Source organism: Pectinophora gossypiella, chromosome 20 (genome assembly GCF_024362695.1).
Source record: "Pectinophora gossypiella chromosome 20, ilPecGoss1.1, whole genome shotgun sequence".
NCBI lineage: Eukaryota > Metazoa > Arthropoda > Insecta > Lepidoptera > Gelechiidae > Pectinophora > Pectinophora gossypiella.
This window is the reverse complement of record NC_065423.1, coordinates 7,530,310-7,551,082: the sequence shown is the minus strand read 5'-3', so window position 1 is coordinate 7,551,082 and position 20,773 is coordinate 7,530,310. Positions and strand designations below refer to the sequence as shown.

Genomic DNA, 20,773 nt, shown 5'->3' with positions numbered 1-20,773 from the left:
TATTACGATAGAAAATGGGTAGAAATCCTAAGAATATGTAAGTATAATAAATAATAATATATGAACACATAATAATGCTGTATATGAATACAAACTGGTTATAAGTGTCTAAAGTTTCCTTTCTACACAAGCAAAGCCCTAAATTATACTCTAAAGAAACCTCCTTATTAGTTCTAGAAGTTAAAAGCGCAGTTGAAAAGTAACCTGTTATTTCCACAACCAATATATTTGTCTGTACTTAAGTCGTTAGAGAAAAATAACATTTTGAGCACCTCAAAGGTGAAAATTCCCATAAGTAATTCACAGAGCACATAGTAAATCAGGTGGAAATTGTTTGCGACGGAATTAAAACTTAATTCGGGAGAGGTCGGTGACTTTAGAGTGGCATATTTTAACTAGAGTTGCTGCACATTTAAGTGACAAATATACTAGTATCGTTGGTTACTCGATGGTTTTTAAATGTAAAGTATCAAATAACAGAAAGTATCACGACGAAATAAAATGTATGGTTTTGGAAAAGGAGTGGTTTGGTGGATTGGAGTCTAGCCCAAAATTTGTTAATTTCAGTTAATACAGTCTTGAAATAAGCTATATTTGTTTTAAAACAAAACTACTTACTATTAAGTATCTAAATCAATAAAACATAGTTTTTCTTTACAAAATCAGGGGGGTTAAAAAGGCCACATTTTCACAGAATCCGCTTACTTAACCTGAAGATGTTAGTATTATTTATGATCTATGCCTGAAAGTTTGACAGGTCCCTAGCTAGTATACCCAAAAATACTAGCCTGTCCCTATCTCCATTCGATCTATTGAACTCATAATTTCATTAAGTACTTAGAGAAGAGCCAGTCTGCAAGAGCAAAGTTCACTTAGAAGTTTTTATGAAGATGGCAGAAGTTTGTTTGTTTGAAGTGTTTTTGTTTAAAGAAACATTGGCTATTGGATTGTTATTTTATTAGGCACTTTGCAAGTAATGTATTTGCAGTAGGATTTTTTTTTTTAAAAAACAAGGTAATATTTAATTTAACATTTGCGTAAATTAAAAAGCAAAAAGAGGCAAGTAATTGAAATTCCGACTTGCTATCAAGCTTCGGACTTACACAATTTTAATATTTCCTATAATTTTATCTTATTTATTGATTGTTTAAATTGTTTATTCATTAAAACTTTCCTTTTTCCTTCACCTTTTTATTCTTATCGGATATCCTGCGTAAATCTTTTGACCTAGGAAGGTATCGAAGGTTGTTTATGAGGCACACAAGTCTGACGTATGTAGGAAAGGTATTTTACATTATGTATGTGCATATTTCCCGTGCGTAAATTGATCAGAATTAATACGTTTGATAAGGTTAACGTAGCCAAATTTAAGTATGTGTTTTTGAACTTTCCTTAAGTTTATTTTGAACGTCTATTTTTAGTTCTCATAATTAATGTATTGATTGACATTGGAACATGCAAATCGATTTTTATACATTTGTAGTTTGTTTTTTAATTTAACTCAGTCATGTATTGAACTCTAATCATATATTTTCATCATTCATTAATATTTCACTTCTTTATGGAAACTCGGTGGCGCAGCGGTAAACGCGCTCGGTCTGCGATTGTTGAAGTTAAACAACTTTCGCAAAGGCCGGCCATAGGATGGGTGACCACAAAAAAAAAGTTTTCATCTCGAGCTCCTCCGTGCTTCGGATGGCACGTTAAGCCGTTGGTCCCGGCTGCAATAGCAGTCGTTAATAACCATCAATCCGCACTGGGCCCGCGTGATGGTTTAAGGCCCGATTTCTCTATCCATCCATAGGGAAGGCCCGTGCCCCAGCAGTGGGGACGTTAGTGGGCTGATGATGATGGAAACTGAACTCTATCAAGTCAAATTATATAACTATAAATATGGGCTAAAGCATTAAAATAACTTACACATTAGTTTACTAACAATTAAAACAAAGCGAGTAACATTGTCTGCTGTCGATGCTGCCTCCGAATACGAATCAATGTCAAACTTTCTATTCAACTGTCGCCAAAATAGCAGAACAATATAATAATATGTTCAAAGAATAGGCACGATATTTATAGCCTGTTGTGAATGACAGGATTGACAGGTCGAATTTCCAAACTAACGGAAGGGCTATTATCAACAAAGATGGCTGAATATTGATTTACCTACGGGATCTAGATTAAATAAATGAAAATAAACTCGTATTTTTGAATTTCATTTGTCATAATGAAGAAATGAATCGGATATTTTAAAAATCGAATTTCATTTTTTACTCTACAGTTTTGAAACTAATATATTTTGTTGCTTTATTTCACAGAAAGGCAAAGACTAATTATATTATCTATGTACAGCCAATTATGAAGTTCTAAAGTTTAGTAATAATTTGGGTAAATACTATGAAAAGGGGCCAGTGACATTAGAGAGTCTAGGGTCGCGCAGGATCCCAAACTGGTTTGTTGCAAGGCTGCATAAACCGGCTGACACAATGCTTCGGACTTGTTTTAGAAATTAGAATTGCAATATTTGCTTTGACAGTTGGCGGAATATGCCTGTACACACAGACAGAGCTTCAAAATAATGGTATACCCATTTCATTTATGCAAAATTCCTTCCTTTTCTAACCCGTGCACGATTTATACCTAGACTTATAGATAGACTCACACGTGCACTTCTTCAAATATAAGCAAACAAATACATTTCGAAATATACAATTAGTAATTAATCCGATTCTCTATAGTATCATGTAAATACAGGTAATAGTATACGATAATATATCAACTTATAAGCAATAGATGACTTCATATTTTCAATTTTCATGCGGTAGTCATTATAAAAAAAAAACAATGCTTGTAAAGGCACGTGCATCACATTTATTATTTTTTTATTGATGTAAAGTCTTCTTGATTTATACATTAGTTTATTAACAGAGAAAAGACACTTGGTACTTACGTAATACATTGTTGTACTTAACGGTTTAAGATATTTCAGTATTTATTCAGTTATTCATTTAAAGGTGTATATTTAGATACCTACCTTATTTAATCAATAATAATAGTGGTTTGTATTACATGCAAACACAATGGTATCTCCTGTGGATAAAAGATAGACTAGGTAACTAATAATAAAAAGAGAGTAATATGTTTATTTTCACTGTTCATTGAATCAACAAGTAAACAGTAAACATTTCTACAATAGCTAACAAAAATATTCAGTGTTTTTTTTTTGTGTATTGATTTCAGTTTTATTCGTATAATAAAATCTACATAAATATTATGTATTGCATAAAGTTTAAATTTATTTTTTATTATACTGGCTTGATCAAAGAATATTATAGTATATAAAACATATCAACATTGTAAAGTAATTTACAGTAAGCAATTTGATTGATGGATTTATTCTATTTAATGATGGATGTACCTATTAAAACAGGTATTTGTTTACAAAGGAAAATTTATTAGAACTAGGAATTCATTGCATAATTACTATGATATCATAATTTTGTTTTAGTTATACAATAATAGGGACAATTTTATGATTATAACAATGTAAAAAGATTACTATGAATATGAGTTAATGAAATTACTCGTCCTTATGCAACACATTCTATTCTGTATGATTTAACTAATTGGAAGGTCTAACTAATCTACTTAATTAAAATTACACACAAACTATGTTTTATTTTCATTTGGATTTTATAGTGGAGAATATTCATAATTTGTTTTCCAAAGTATAAATCAGAGCATATTGTAATGTAACAATAACTATAGTGTTCATATATGAATTAATTCACATGTATGAATTAATGTATGCACATAACATACAATTAGGTAAAGTCGGAACTTGCCTTCCGTTTTTTGTTTTAGTGCAGGTTTAATTGGTAGGTTATTATTGGTTTAAAAATAAATGTATTGTTACGATTCGAATTCTTTATAATTTTAACAAGCGGTCGGCACATACATTTTTAAGATACCTACTGTCTGTTCTACAACATTCGCTATATACAAATTAAATTCAAAAATAGAATGTTATTTATGATCCGCCATGACGTCACACGTTTTATTTTTATTTAAAAAAATGCATTGTGTTTAATCCTCCAATCATAACTCCTACAGAAAAGGCAAGCCATTTTTTGTATCCAACATAATTATCTCATAAGAAATGTATCGAAAAAGCCTTGGTTGAATCATACTAGGAAATCATATGGGTCATTACTCAAGATGCCATATATGAATGTTGTATAATGAATCTATTAGGAGACAATGGGACCTGTGCATGTGTCTACATGTGTTTAAGGATCAATTAATAGGCCCACTTGATGACAATTTATGATTTTGTGGGAGGGATTGCACTTGGGAACAACATCCGCGTTCCTGGTGATAAAAGTACTTTATGACTTTTTGTTTATTTCCTATCTTATCATAGAGTAAAAAAAAAACTGTTACGCCTTACTTTTCATAGCACATTTCACTTACCTATTTTACTGAGCTTGCGTTACGATATTCTGTAATTAATAAGTGTATATTGGAAAAATATGTACATATGTAAGTAACCTATAAACCTGCCTACAGAGCCAACAAGGCCGGCCAAGAGAAAAGCCAACACTTGTAACAACTATAAACTCAGCTAAAACCAATTAACTTTGAAGGAAAATTTACCTCCACTTAGTTTTATTAGTGTGCGAACCCGACTAAATCAACGGGTGTGTAGTGTGGAGTTGAGGAGTCTCACTGTGACCTACTTTGTAAATTAGACGTGTACTGTCCGATTTGCGGTGATATTCCACATATTGGACTTACAAAGAAGCCTTTGTATATTGTTAAACTTGCGAGTAAAAGATGTTTGTGTGAGATTGTCTGTGAATTCCGCCTGGGAATTTTGTGCTGATATAACTGATATGAGTAATCTTGATGTAAGTAGATTGTTTGATTGTGGAACAGTTATAGGATAAGGAATTTATCTTTTTTAAAGTAGAAAATCTCTGTTTCTAGGGACTACTTGATATATTAATATTAAGTAATGAAGTAGTATGATTGTCCTTAATTGTAGTATCATTGTCACTGGAAGTAATGCGTATTTCTTGTTTTAATTGCGTACGCAATTTTACCTATTGTCACTATTAAATAATTTTAGTATAAATTGACGTTTTTTCCTGTTTAAAGTCGGATACGGACCTAAAAACCACAAATTACTTTAACTTTGAAACTATGAAACTGGGATGTAAACGTAAAAATGATGTGATTCTATTTAAATTTGTTATAAAATACTATTTTAAAACTCGAACACACACATGATACAGCCTATTTATTTATTCTAAAATTGAGTTATCTTTAATTTAAGGAATTTCAAATAAATTTAAAAGTAAATAAAACGCCATTTTTTTTTTTTTTTTTGTTTTGGTTTTCCCCGAAGGGTAAGGCAAAGGGAACTATGCCCATACAGCCATGTCTGACGTATTTTTTTTCTTGATGATTAATGAAATGATGAAAGGTGATGATGATGAAACCTAAGCCCCCACCCTCGGAGTAGACTCCTACTCCGAACCCCAAACGAATTAACTCAAAAGTCCGCATAAACTTTTGAGTTATGAAGCGGCTTCCCAGCACGAAGCGAAAATAGGCAGATACACTTTGTTTATTGAATACTCCAATATAATAACACTCGCGAATGTCTTCCGACTAACTTAATGCGATCATTAACCACAAAACACCACTTCGTATTAATTATTTAGATTACTCAATGAAGAAAGCAACTGTCCCGTTCCCGTTTCCCGCCGAAAAGCCAAAATAAAACGCCATTTCATCAAAATTTATGGCCAGTGAAAGTGCATTTAAATTTTGCTTCTTAGGTGTTTTTAGGGGCACAGACGTCATCATAAATGATGTCATCGAGATATTTTATTTAAGTATATTAAAATATTCATTATTATCTCGGAAGGTAAACCTGGGGTTTTCCCAACCTTGTTGGTAATTGTTATAAAACCACTACGAAATAGATGTATTTGTTTATATCCGCTTCTTATCTGATTGCCCGTATGTCGCCGTCTGTTTTGATGACGAATTATTTTTTAAAAAGGTATTTTTATGTACAAATTGTTCTTGTTGTTGGGGACGAGGTTGCAAGAGTTTTTTTTATTGTAAGTTTTTGTAACGCATCATTGTTAGTGATTTTATTTTTAAATAAATTACATCTTAATATTTTTGCTTGCTGTGTTTGATAACAATATCATGCATTTACGCAAACTTTTGCGGGCTTCATTAAATGTCAGTACCAGTTTTTAATTAACACAAAAGAAAGATAAAAAAAATATTAGGAGGACAAAATGGATAAGTTATTAAAACAATTACAATTTCCCCGCAACTAAAACGTCTTCTAATTTAATGGTAAATTATTGCAAGGCTATGCAAATGTAGACCTTCATATAGTCTAGTTTATATACATATACAATGTGATGCACCAAGGTGATACACTCGCAGTTCATGTAATAATTTCCAATTGTTTACCTAGCTATTCCCAGGCAGTAGAGGCTACTTTGGTACGAAATTGTACGCCGTTTTTTTATTAGGAAGTGTATCTGTGGTAATCTGTGGCAAATATTGTAGAAAAGGAGTTTTGTGTCTGTTCCATTATTGCTCACACGCCTATGATGGCGTACCGATATTATTATTTACGAAAACTTTTGAATATAGACAAACTGTTTTTCCATTTTGTTTATACGGTCATAGAAAGTGCATAGAGAAATTTGAATAATTGCTTTAGGCAACACATAAACCGTAACGACATTCAATCTCGTTGCATATGACGCATATAATACCTATCGTTTTTATTTGGCGACAGTAAATAAGGAAAGTTTCATTTAAAAACACTTTATTTTATGTCGTAAATGTGAAGTGTTAGAGGAAATTTTTGCGTAAGTACATAAAGTTTTGCGGTGTGTATCAGTAGAGTCGTAAACTAGTTGGTTTGTGGTTACAGGCTTTAATACTAGCGGTTTTATAAGAGCAGCGGACAGCGGATTTAATTTCTACGCTTGTAAATATAATGAAGCATTACATGAATAATATTACTTTATTAAAGATAAATATTGAATATGAGTACAGGTTATAAATAGTTTTCTGTTCTAATATTGTACGGGGGAAAAGCATCTCTTAAGCATGTTTTCCTCCAGTACTTCGTGGCCACAAAGTCACACAGTTCTCTGGGATATTTCCGCGGATCTAAATTTTTGTTGATGTAGTGTTGACATTGACTCCAATATTTTTACCATCTGGTGGAATAATTATATCCAGAGTAATTGAGCCAATTTAGTTACTTTTAAAAAAGAACAATAAATTCGAAAATCGAATAGCCCGTTTTTCAAAACGGTTTAAAATTACATCGAAAATATTCTTTGAATTCTGCGTTCCTGGTACTTTATTGCCCTTCCCATGATCTTTTTTAATATTTACTTTTCGTCCGATTTGCAAATTTTTTCTTTGCTTCCCTTTGCCCTAGCAACCGATCGAGACGTTTCTCACATCTTCATACTAATATAGTCTGCCCTTGTGACTATAGAAGCGACATTGGATCCAGCCTCCGACGGGATGACATTTGAAAATCAAATGAAAAGATTTTTTGTATCAAATATGAAAATTACATTTATGCAAACACGTCGCTGTCCGGAATCGCCATTTTGAATATTCTCCAAGAAAAAAATACTTTGGTTAAGTGTCTAATCTACATTTTTGTGTAAAAAAACACTTTAGTCATGAAGAAACCCTGGGTTAGAATCAGAATTTTTTGTTGGTAGATTTTAACTCTAGGTATATTACAGCATATTATACATTATTCAGTTACACCGAATAGTGATACGCGAAACGACGCACAAAGAGACAATGCTAAAAAAAAGATGTCAGGGTCAATGATGACCATAAGTGGGGCCCACGGTTGTACGAAGTTACCTCTAAACTTGCTATTTTATAGGTCAAATAGCTGTTTTATTATCTTTAATAAGCTAAATATGGTAGGGTGAAATTTAAGTTTTTTTAGATAGCTGTCCAGTAGAAAATATTTAGCTTTTTTTATTCTCTATTTATAAATAATGATATAATTTTTTAAGAAAGAAAGAAACGGTTATTATTTATGGACATCACAATAACAAATATAGAACAAAACACGGAATAACATATAACTTACAATCAAAAGACGTACCTACTTAATAAAAGCAACTTACACAATAGAATACAAATAAATAGTCAGTAAACATCAAAGCAAATTGTAATTGAGTGTATGGACTGGTCAACAATGGCGGTGGTGTCCTTTATAAAAGGGCCTCACTCAGCATAAGCCGAAAGCCACGACGCTGGTATTCTGTGGATCCTTCTAAATGAGGCACGGAGTTCGTGTCTCCCACAAATACAGCATCGGCTATGAATACATCCTATAATATTTAAGTAGGTACTTAAACTATGAAAAGTAGTTTACTAGGTTGGTATTTTTTATGACCAATACTTTAATAGAATTAGCCAAACAAAATGAGGATGTTCAAAAACGCACTATCGTTCTTTATTTACCATCACAACAAGAGATAAAAGACTTTCAAGATTTAAAAGTTTATTTTGCTAATAAATTCCCAAGAAATTCAGGACGTGACTTCGAAATGAGTGTTTATAAACCGTAATGTTTTGTTTATGATTCTTTGTCAATCTTCGAATCCTGGATTAGAATAACCTTCCCTTGACTGGACGTCGATTGTAGGAATGTTTGTAAAAATGGAGGATTATTTACGTTTGTCTATCGCTGGATGGTCACCCTGATCTGATGTGCCAATTGCAAGCCCTTGACTCTTCAGGAGCAATCGATACCATCATTCGAAAACAGACTTTTTGCTTCAAGAAGTCAGTTCTTTTCCGTAGAAAAAGTATTTTTATCTTCAGTACTGTTCTTAGCTCAAGTTCTTAGTAACCATTCTAGCACAGACATAAGGAAAAAATAAAGCTCCATTTATAAACTTAACACTCTTATCTTTGCCTAAAAATAATTATCTACTCATAAAACACCTAACAAAAAAAACAGCTGTTAAGAGTGTCCTTAAACACGTAAATAAACTCGAATGCAATAAAATATTCGCGGTTCCGAGTTCCGCGAAGAAAAGAAAAATAAAACAAGATTTGAATTAGGAATTAATAATTTGTCCTTTGCCTTGGAGTAAAAATAGCAGATCAAAAGTTTGTTTGAAGATGATCCACTGACCTCTACCCGCATTAAGTTAGTATTATTATCAAACGAAAGCTTTTCTTGCGTTTGTTTGTATTTAATACGAAATGGACTTCGTTATTGAGTTCGAGTGTATTTATAGCTGATATTTCTGTTCGTATATTATTACAAATCTAATAAGTTTTATTTACTACTTAAAACACTAAAAAACACGTGGCAATGTTAGAAATATCATCTAAGGAAGCGGAAATAACCTAACCACTTATTACATTAAAAATACGGTCAAGAAACGCAATAAAATAACATGGTTTAAGAAAACTAGACTTTAATAACAGTGATTAGACACGGGTTCTCCCGATGTGAGATAAGTTCTAAGTATCACTTTTCCTGCTATATAACGCTGTTTACTTCATTCATACTAAGTCGTAACTTGGCATACAATCAGTAGAAGCTATCGTAATAATAGCACGCTGCTAAATGCTTTTGTGTGTGCGCTTATGTGTGACCCATACACATGCTTATGACAAATGACAAAGTATACCTAGGTCGTAGGTACTAATAAAAAAAAAAATACATATAATACAGTTTTTTATAGTTCCCTAATAGCTGTGTAGATCTGGACTATTTCATACATTCTTCATTCATGCATATATTATGCTGGTTGCAGTCCTAATTAATGTAAACGGGATAATGTATGTATGGCATATGGATGGCATATTGGATTGGATTTGGATGACATTCACTGTTTGGCCGGAAAGAAACATTGACGTTTGCAAAGCCCGCTGTTAACCTGTGTTAATTTACTTTATTTAGTAAATATATATTTTTTTCTTTTTTTTTACTTTTTACGTCACGCTGACAGGCAGACGCCTTATAGAATCATTCCTCCTCTCTGACCACGTGGTTTTACCTATCGGACAACGGAAACTTTTGATTTCCAGTTAGTTTGATTATATAATCGGACTGTAACCTATTATTTTCGCTAATTGGGTTTAATAAAACAATAGTATCTTTAGTCAGGTGATTTTAGCCTGTAACGTCCTTAGACCCCCTCCACGTCCTTAGTCTTTAGACCACGGAGGCTCTTATATGAAGACAGCTTAATTGTACCACAGTAACTTGAATACGTAGATCCGTTCCGTTCTACGCAACTCATACGTATATTTCGCAGTAGTGACGTCATTTACGTCAAACTGGTTTAGCGAGGTGATGTCGTATCGTGCCGTATATAGGCAAAGACCGTGTGGCGTAAAAAAAACTGTTTCTGGGAACGCAAACGGCTCAGCGGAAAAATAATGGAAATTTTAGTTCGAAGTTTTCGTAAAACTGTGTAAAATTTTGATACTTTTCGAACAGTAGGTAGAAATAATTAAAATCGCGGGTCAATGTTTCGTTTATTGCGAAAAAGCAATGTATGTAGGTATCTAATGTATTATTATATTTTCGTACATTAAAAATGCTAAGACAATCATAGTCGTGTGTCTAATTTCTAATTAAATGAGGTAATAAAACACCTTGACCTGAAAAATTGCATTTCTATACATATATATACATAAATATATAAAAGTATTATTAGATACATACCTACGAGCTTGCATGTTTCGCTTCACTAGCTAGTAGGCACTTCCGAAACATCCATATCCTAATATCGAACAATCCAAACAAGGTAGACATGATAAATAGTACGTGAATACTAAAACTCGGTTAACCCGCGCCTGCGTATTATTTACGAAACGATTGCACTGAATGTTCAACGTATAATCTGTGGAACACATCTATTTGCAATAGGCCCATTCCAAGATGGCGTAGAAGGAAAGAAGTCAGTTTCAAATCTGCTGTATAGATTAACATCAATCTTAAACTACATTATGTATTAGGTCGGAATATATACTGGGTGGTGCTCCCATTCTTGATGTTGCAATAGGAGAAAAACAAATGATGACGGCTTGTGATGTAACGGTAGACATGTTCTGAGTTTAGAGTAAAATGTATTGGTTATGGTATTGATGAACTTTGGTATACAAACGCCAGCAAATTACACACACACTGTACTGCTTGTTGCATTCTATTACTGACAAGTATGCGAGTCCCCGAGAGTACAACAAAGCTCTGTTCGGAACACTAGTGTTTACTAAAACTAACTTCTGTAAACAATTTTGTTGATAATCCAGCCAATATTTCCACAGCGCCGAAACTGGGGTTGTTTCAGTTAACGTCAAAACCGTTAAATTACAACTCTTAAATTAGGCCAAAACTATGAAGTTGTGACTTTCTGAGAACATTTGTCGTGTAAACAAATAGTGCGAGTTCTACACGTAGCCGCACTGGTCCTCTGTTTGACGTGCGCCCGAGGGCGAGTCAACAGGCGTGACCGCGACAAATATTGTGTCGGTACATCCTCCAGCGTACTATTTCAAACAGACTCATTGTTCCGTAGTTGCTAAGCAAACAGAAGTAACTACTTCCTATTGTTCAAGGAACTGACGTGTCGATTTCTTTGTTTTAGGTTCGTGATCAACTTGCTGGCTACGAACCTGGTGACGACCTCTCTGCTGGCCCCCGCGCTGTTCGGCGAGCACTCGGCTCGGGAGGGCGCGCACGCTTGGGTGGAGGCGGGCGACGCGGCCGCGGCGGCTTGCGGCCTCGCCTCGCTGCTGGCCGTCATGCTGATTGCGCTAGACCAGCACCACGCCGTCACCGACCCGCTGCGCTGCCATGCGCGCCTGCTGCAGCGCCGCCCTGCCGCGCTCTGCGCCGCCACCTGGCTCACCGCCTCCATCGCCGCGGTGCTACGCGCAACCATCGCTGCCTTGCGCTACATCTATCCGGAGGAGCCGGCGCTGCAGGGCATACAGTTCGCCTACTACATAGTGTACTTACTCCTCGGCGTCGTGCTGCCGGCGACGATCGTCTGTATCATGTACTCGAGGATATACCGCGCGGCTCGCTCGTCAGGACTACGAGCGAGAGCGCACGGAGCCAGTGCACTACAGCTACACGAGCCCCCTGCGAACCTACCCGAGTTGGTGGAAGAGAGCGAGGGTCTGACGTTGAGGATAGACGTCCCAGACAGCTCGACGTCGGGAGACAGCGCCAAGTTCGGACCGTTCCTGCTGCCCCCCGAGCGCCCGATGCGTTGCCCATCAGTTGCCAGTCTACGTAACGCTAAGAAAGAGGGCAAATCGAATGAGGATCTGCGTAAAGGGTTGCCGGCGGTGAGCTCGGCCCCCTCCCTGGCGGCCCCGCTGCTGGCTGTACAACAGCGCACGCCGCAGGTGTCCAACAGCGGGTCTCGCATCACATCGTTCCGCTGCCGAATCTCGAACGCGTCGCTGTTCAGATACCGCGAGGAGTCCCGCGCGGCGCGTGTGGGGCTGCTGACGGGCGCGCTGGTGATGCTGCACGTGCCGCACGCGGCGGCCGCCATGGTGTCGGCGGCGGCGCCCGGGTTGGCGGCGGCGGCGCGCACGCCGGCGCTGGCTCTGCTGTTGCTGGCGTCGGCTGCGTCGCCGTTCCTGTTCGCGCTCCGCTCGCGGCGCGTGCAGCGCGAGGCGCGGCGGCTGCTGCTGCCAGAGAAGAGCGCGTGGGAGCGCGCAGGTGGCGCAGCGCATGCGGCTGCTGCGGACGGGCAGCGGGCGCGCGCGGCGCTGGAGCTGCTGCGGGCGCTGTCGCCGGGCGGCACCGACGCGGCGGACGCGGGGGGCGCGCCGGCGCCGGGAAACGCGCGCGCGGGGGGCGCGGCCCGCGGCTCCTTCAGCTCGGGCGGCAGCACGCAGCTGTCCTCGGCCTCCGACGAGTGACCCGCGCCCCCCCGCCGGGTCCGCTTCGCCCCGCGCCCCACCGCTCTACTCATCTGTGATACTAGGCTAAGCCGTAACGCGCTCGGCGCGAACGTTAGACTGATTTAGCGTTAAGTTAATTTATTGTGTCCACGTACCTTTCCGCTGAGCGGACAAATTTTTATTACCTGACATATTGATGTATCGAAGTATTAAAAATGTAAAATGAAATGTTCATAGCCGTTTAATTTGACTGTGACCCGGTGACCCAGTTGCATCCGACCGCAGTTGGCTGCACTACACAGAAACATTGAAGGTGGCACGAAATACAGTAACAATAGGTACATTGGATTACAAAACCACATTTCATATCACACTTTTCTATTCATGCACGCAGCGCACGTGCACTCATGTGACAGATATGGTGTTTCCCAACAAAGTTAAATCGCCTATTGAGAAATCAGAACATTTTGAAACAATGACCACATGCTTTAACGTGTGCTTATAAATTCACACACAATAATATTATTACAATTTTATAATAAAGCATCCTATAGATATTAAAATCAGAGTAGGAACTGAGCGAAACTGACGTAAGTATTGAAGTGACTGATAACCCGGCGCGAGGTTACCTAACGAAACTAGAAATATCAGGACTTCCTGCAGGTAGATAGAATGTAGTTATTTATCATAAATGACAAAGTAATCACTTTCACGCCTCACAACGAGATTAAGCCTTTAGACTAGGGCTGTAGCTTTGAAAACCTGCAAAGGACTATTATTAATAATTTGAATAAGATAAACAGACTGATCAGTCATTAAAAAAAACACAATACACATTTGACGACTCACGAAAGACTTACAAATAAGAATACAGACACCTACACCAAGAAGAGACTTCGGCGTAATCTTCTGGAGATGATCGACCTCGTAGCAGAGACTCTAGCTGATTGGCGGAACAGGAGACAATGTCGTTTTCTAAAGAGCAGTTCATTACCATTAGTAAGTATGCACAGTAAAAAGAACGTAAGTAATAAACCAAAAAAAAAAGAAGTCGAGACAAAAGTAACGACATAATAATATGTAAATGACGTAAATAGTAAAAGCTAGAAAACTGACTGAAAACTGAAACCGAATCTGTCTAAAAATCTGAGTTCGATTCTCAGAAGATATTTATTGATGGAATTAAAATAAAGTACATATATAATAATCTGATAATTAGCTTTGGTGGCTTAATAATAACCCAGACTGGTGTCCAGTCACCTGTGTGACCAGGGTTGATGAGGTTGGTAATCCGCCACATAACCTTTAAGTACGATAGAAAAAGAGTAGATCTGATAAATATAATGATAATTTTATCATGCGCAACGTGATAAAATTATCGACCGATTCAATAAATATTGTCGAAATCGATAAGTTAATTTTTTCCCCCTAACATGCGTGCCACGTGATTTTGTTCGTATTTTGACATGACTTATTTGAGTTCACATATTAGCACCAATCGACAAAACGACATAATTAAATCGATATAATGGTCGGGACAAAATTTTATCACGTTGCGCATATTAGCCCTACTGGACAGACAAATAGTATATCACCTAACTCGAAAGAGACGATCATGCTACTGCAATGTCCTAACCAAACAAAAAGATTTTCGAGAATGTCCCCAACGAACCTGAACCTCCATATCGTGAGCCCAATGCTCTAACCACTACACCACGAAGGCGGTTACTGTGATCTTACGTACCTACATATAAAGGAATCACACCATAATTCTGAGTTAAATTTTTCATTGCAAAAGTATAGAATTGAAAAGATGTAATTTCAAAAAAAGGCATGAATTTTGTGACGGAAAATACTTATTTAAAATAAATATTAACTCCTTATCATGGTCTGAATCATCCCCCTCAGTATTTGGTACGAGGTTATTAAGACCCTGTATCATTTAAGTAAATAAATAATAGGTAAATGTTAACAATAATATACGTTGTCAATTACTTCCGCACAAAAAGGAAGAGGAAATAACTGAAAACCAGCGCTGGATGGCGCCATAGCATGGCTCCATCACAGCACAAGCCATTTCCCTTTACACGTATTCGTAATTACCTAGTTAAACATTATCATCTCTCTAGCATTATCCCGTTTCTCACAGGGTCCGCTTTTACCTAACCTGGAGATTTGACACGTCCGGTTTTTTACAGAAGCGACTGCATGTCTGAATGTGGGTTTCCTCAAGATGTTTTCCATCACCGCTGCCGCTTCGCTTCGTAATTACCTAGTTCTTACACCAAAATGTAAACTGTTACTGGCAATAAATGTATTTTATTCTTATTTTTATTGAATAACAGAACGTGTGAAGGCTGTATTGACGACGAACAGCAGTCGAAGACATTGAAGACGACACTCCTCGTGTCGTTGTAACCGGAACACGCATCGCTGCATAATATTTAATTATTTATTGCAAATATAACATGAGATTACCTATTTTATTTGATACAGCATACGAATACCAAACAATGACATAATAAACATTAAATAGGTATAGATAATAACGTCAATGTCCTATTACGGTTGGTAACTTTTTAATTATAATAGACCCTGAGAAAGACCCCGCAGTCTTTTCATTCTCATTCAGCGTTTCTCGCTATCAGCCCACTATTCAGAAGATGCCTTGAGCCACAGTGGCACCCCTGAGGCCTTTTGTCTTAAATTTTGTATCGGGTGAGAGCCCTTAGCGCTCCCCATTTGTCCGGCCAAGAAGTTAATGTCATCTGCGGAAAATCTACAATAAGTCACGTCAAAAAAAAAATCTTATGATTTTTCTGTTCTACTTGTATACTTACTGTTCTTTTTTTGACTCCCAGTCCTGCGGGTTACTCGAGGACGTAATACGACAAAAAATACATGGTGTTAGTGACTTCGTAACGAATATAATTTGAGGGGTGATTCAGACCATTATTGTGAGTAGTTATGAAGTGAAATTTTCCGTCACAAATGTATGGAACTGAAACTAATTTATAAAAACACTAAAATTTTCATTAATTTTCCGACAGGAAATTCCACGTGATATCAACACAGAATCGTGGTCTGCATCATCCCCTCATCTTGTATGGTTACCTATACACACTTGGGGTGTAAGCGACATCGTAACGAATACTGAGAGAGGTGATTCAGCTCATTATTCTAAGTTAATATCAAGTTGAATTTTCTATCGCAAAAGGATTGAAAATATTTAAGTACAAAAAAAAAACAACAAAAATAAATTATGAATATTGCGACGGTAAATTCCACTTGATATTTACTCCGAATCATGGTGTGAATCATCCCCCTCAGTATTCGTTACGATGCCACTAATACCCTGTATATTTTAAAATATTCGATCATTTGACCTGAAATTGGTCATAGTAAACAAAGTGAGAACTCGGAATCACTTTCGTATGTTATGCAAACACGAGTCCGTATGTAGAACAATGATGTATTGTCTGGTGCGCCGGAGTGGAAATTTTTGGCCAAGGCAGGGCACTGAGCGGATGTAAGCTACGGACGTACAAGGTTTCATGGCTGGTGGTGAAAAATGATTCTAATAGTCATTGTTTAGTGAGGAGCTCGGTGGCGCAGCGGTTAACGCGCTCGGTCTGCGATTGTTGAAGTTAAGCAATTTTCGCAAAGGCCGGTCATTGGATGGGTGACCACAAAAAAAAGTTTTCATCTCGAGCTCCTCCGTGCTTCAGAAGGCACGTTAAGCCGTTGGTCCCGGCTGTATTAGCAGTCGTGAATAATCACCAATCCGCACTGGGCCCGCGTGGTGGTTTAAGGCCCGATCTCCCTATCCATCCATAGATGATGAGTATGTAGATGCTAGGAACACGCATCAACAACTGTAGTACTTGTACTTGATTTTTTTACCAATTAATAATTATTAAAGTTAATATTATAAAAGTTAAATAGAAAAATGAAACGTCACCTTTGAATCTGTCCTTATATAGCATTTCAGAATTTCATAACGTATCCTTGACCTAGGACACTATTCAATTATTATGTAACCAAATCTAAAGTATAGAGAATAAAAATATAAAGAGTACCTATAATTGATTAAAGAGTCATCACTAATTTAAGAGCCACGCTCTTGTCGGAGTAGCATTCTCCATAAAAAAACAAAGTATAATAATTTATAATTATTATTTTTTATTTTTTAGGTGTTTCTTTCTATTGAGGAAACCCATATTCCCTAGAAATGCATTTTCGGAGTTGTGACCTAACCTGTATTGGGATAGTTTACCCTTCGCGAGTTGGAAGGTCAGACAGGCAGTCGCTTCTATAAAAACCGGACCTGTCAAATCTTCAGGTTAGGTAAGAGGACCCCTTGAGAAACAGGATGATGCTATGGAGATGTTGAGGTGTTTCTTTCTATTATTAGTCTCGGTACATCCAGCCTGTACAAAGTCGAATGATAGTCGTTCGTTCCACGCTCCATTTACCGTGTGTCGACACAGATATGCACAAACACTGAATACATAAACAGCCTATATACGTCCCACTGCTGGGAACAGGCCTCCCCTCAATCAACCGGAGGGGGTATGGAGCATACTCCACCACGCTGCTCCACTGCGGGTTGGTGAAGGTGTTTTTACGGCTTATTGCCGGGACCAACGGCTTAACGTGCCCTCCGAAGCACGGAATCATCTTACTTTTTCAGAAAATCAGGTGATTCAAGCCTGAAAAGTCCTTACCAAACAAAGGACAGTCTCACAAAGTGATTTCGACCATGTCCCCATCGGGAATCGAACCCGGACCTCCAGATCGTGAGCCTGACGCTCTAACCACTAGACCACGGAGGCTGTTAAACACTGAATTCTGATCACTAACTCGCCAGCTATTTTCGCCGTGTGGAAAGTGATATGATGGATGATATCACATTGTATCTCATTTTACACCCAGAGTGTGTTTCCTTAATCATTTTTGTTCTTCTATCGTGTGGGTTGTGAGGTGAATTACCAACCTCATCAACCCTGTTGTCAGGTTTATTATTGAGCCGCCAAAGGCCCCTGACATGGCTCTTGTAACGACTACTTACTTACATCAGTACGTAGTAACCGGAACCAACGGCTCAGCGTGCCTTCCGAAGCACGGATCATCTTACTTTTTGGACAATCAGGTGATCATTTTTGTTATTATTAAACCATTGCGGGCACAGGCATAAAGTTATACACACATATTGCAAGTATACAAAATTGTTATTGGCACACATTTAAAACAAAAAGGGTGGTCTAACATACAACCTGTAACATATAAAGTGTTTTAATTTAAAAATCGAAGGTTACCAACTATTTTAATCGTAAATATTTTCGTAAAAGCAACCATTATGACTAGCCGCGTCCTTTCGGTTTCCTTGGTTCTGTCAATAGGTCGACCCTTACTGACGTCATTGCGCATTTTTTCATCGTAACATAGAACAGAGCGTTGCAACACCCTTCCTCAGTTATGTTTATGATGTTTTTTGTCTTGTCGCGGTTTACAAAATGTAAGCGTTTAGTTATTTATTATCCTGCAGGCCTAGCACGCTATGTAAGCGCGATGGGACGCGACGTGAGATAAAATAAGGTGCTTGGTACAGTCATGAGCAATACAATGTACCCACTTTAGGACTCTGTCGCACAAACATATTTGACATTTAGTGAGACTTATAGTTCAATTTGTCAAAAAAGTTAATGTGACATGGTACCAAAGTGTATACATATTAATGCTCGTGACACGCGACTGCCGCGACATCCGCGACTTTTTCAAGATGTCGCACTCTAAAGGAAGTATTTTAATGAATGTTGTGTTCACTTGTTGGCTTACACATTAGTACTGTTTAACTTTGTTCATACCCAGTACTGGATTGTCTGACTATTGATGGCTTATTTAATTGGTCTGAGCTTTTGCTTGATGATATTGATGAGTCATCATTGATGACTGTTGCACCTGAGAACAACAAACTGTTGTATTAAGTACCTACCTACTAAAATAGTGCCGACCTTTGATATTTTTTTACGTTTATGTTATTCAAATGTGTAATCAAATCACGGGGGATTCCCTTGCGTCAGATAACAAGCCACTAACTAATAAAAAAAAAAATCTGTTAAAAAAGCATAAACAAGATCAAAATCTGCATACGAGTTGTATTCTTAGAACCTGTTAAGGCGTGTTTCTAGACTTTACTTCCTCATTTACAAACAAAACCTCAGTTCACTCATAATGGCCCCGATTCCTGCAGACACTTCCTAATTTTATTTAAAGTTATACCTGTCATTTTCTTATCCGTCGAAAAGGAAAGGGACGGATGATTGACAATTGTTAATCTAAAAATTAATTAATGAACCCGGGCGAATAAAATAAGTATCTCGGTTATATGAAATCAGTAACAAAAATAATGCAATATTTTTCGAACCCATCGCATATATCATCATCATCCCCCTAGCATTATCCCGTTTTTCACAGGGTCCGCTTACGTAACCTGAAGATTTGACAGGTCCGGTTTTTTTGCAAAAGCGACTGTCTGTTTGACCTTCCAACCCGCGAAGGGAAAACCAGTCCAGTACAGGTTACGTCACATACCTCCGAAAATGCATTTCTCGGGAATGTAGGTTTCCTCACGATATTTTCCTTTACCGCTGAACACTTGATAATCATTTATGATCCAAACATGAATTCGAAAACAAATTCGACATACATTGGTGTAGGCCTGTCCTGTAGGCTCTGCATGGTAACCGCGCCGCGCGCGGCGCGAAATATATCGAGGCCTTTGACCAATAGCCGTTTGACGTCCATCTACGTAGATAGCATTCGTATCGTTTATTGGTCGAAGTACTCAATATAAATCGCGCCGCGCGCGGCGCGGTTGTCATGCAGACCCGGCTGTTCTACCAACTGGGCTACCACGGCTCTTATATCCATCGCACATAATAGGTATATATTATATCTATCGTGACATAACTATATCTATCGTGTTTTAGTAAAATATAATCAAACAACCGACCTTCGAAATATCCCCCGGATAATAAACAATAAGCAGCATTCGAAACTTTTTTATCCCAGGTCACGGATAACATAACGGCCTCTGTGGTCCAGTGGTTTGAGCGTTGGTCTCACGATCCGGACTCAAATCCCGGTGGGGACATATTATTATCACAAAATTCACTTTGTGATCCCTAGTTTGGTTAAGACATTACAGGCTAATCAACTGATTGTTCGAAAGTAAGATGATACGTGCTTCGAAAGCCACGTTAAGCCGTTGGTCCCGGTTACTACGTACTGATTTGATCTAGTAGTCGTTACATGAGCCATGTCAGGGGCCTTCGGCGGCTCAATAGTAACCTTGACACCAGAAGAAGACGTAGAAGAAGACGGATAACATGACCGTTGAAATAAACAAAAAAAAAGGTAAATATAACACATACCTTGGTAAGAACCAGTATCAAAACCACTTAGAAGTCGTGTTTCTACTTTTCATTTCCTTATTTTGCCTTCATAAATAAAGTCCCTTTTAACACAAACAGTAAACATTGGTGACTCATTTTTATTCCACGCAATTTCACGCAATAATTTCGCGTTAGATCATCTTGCGATGGTTGTACCGCTGGCTACCCCTCTGGGATATAGCCGTGGGTTTATGTATGTACGTAGTTTTCATCGTCACCGTTAGTTGAGAACAATAAAATATCTTAATTGACAATATCGTCTGGCCACAAAAGACAACTGTCAAGAAATTAATCTAAAAAAGCAATATTCCCATTTAAAAGCGCATATAAAAATAAGTGCGAAA

At 37.6% G+C, this 20,773-nt stretch overlaps 1 protein-coding gene across 1 annotated transcript in view; it reads left to right on the top strand.

Annotated features, from left to right (window-relative positions):
- Positions 1-13,204, top strand: part of LOC126376010 (5-hydroxytryptamine receptor 1A-beta) — a 43,607-nt gene extending 30,403 nt beyond the window's left edge. Inside the window, exon 2 of the mRNA XM_050023160.1 lies at positions 11,697-13,204. Within this exon, the coding sequence (XP_049879117.1) occupies positions 11,697-12,990 (1,294 nt within the window). The 3' untranslated portion in view covers positions 12,991-13,204. The remainder of the gene's footprint in view (positions 1-11,696) is intronic.
- The last annotated feature ends 7,569 nt before the right edge of the window (positions 13,205-20,773 follow it).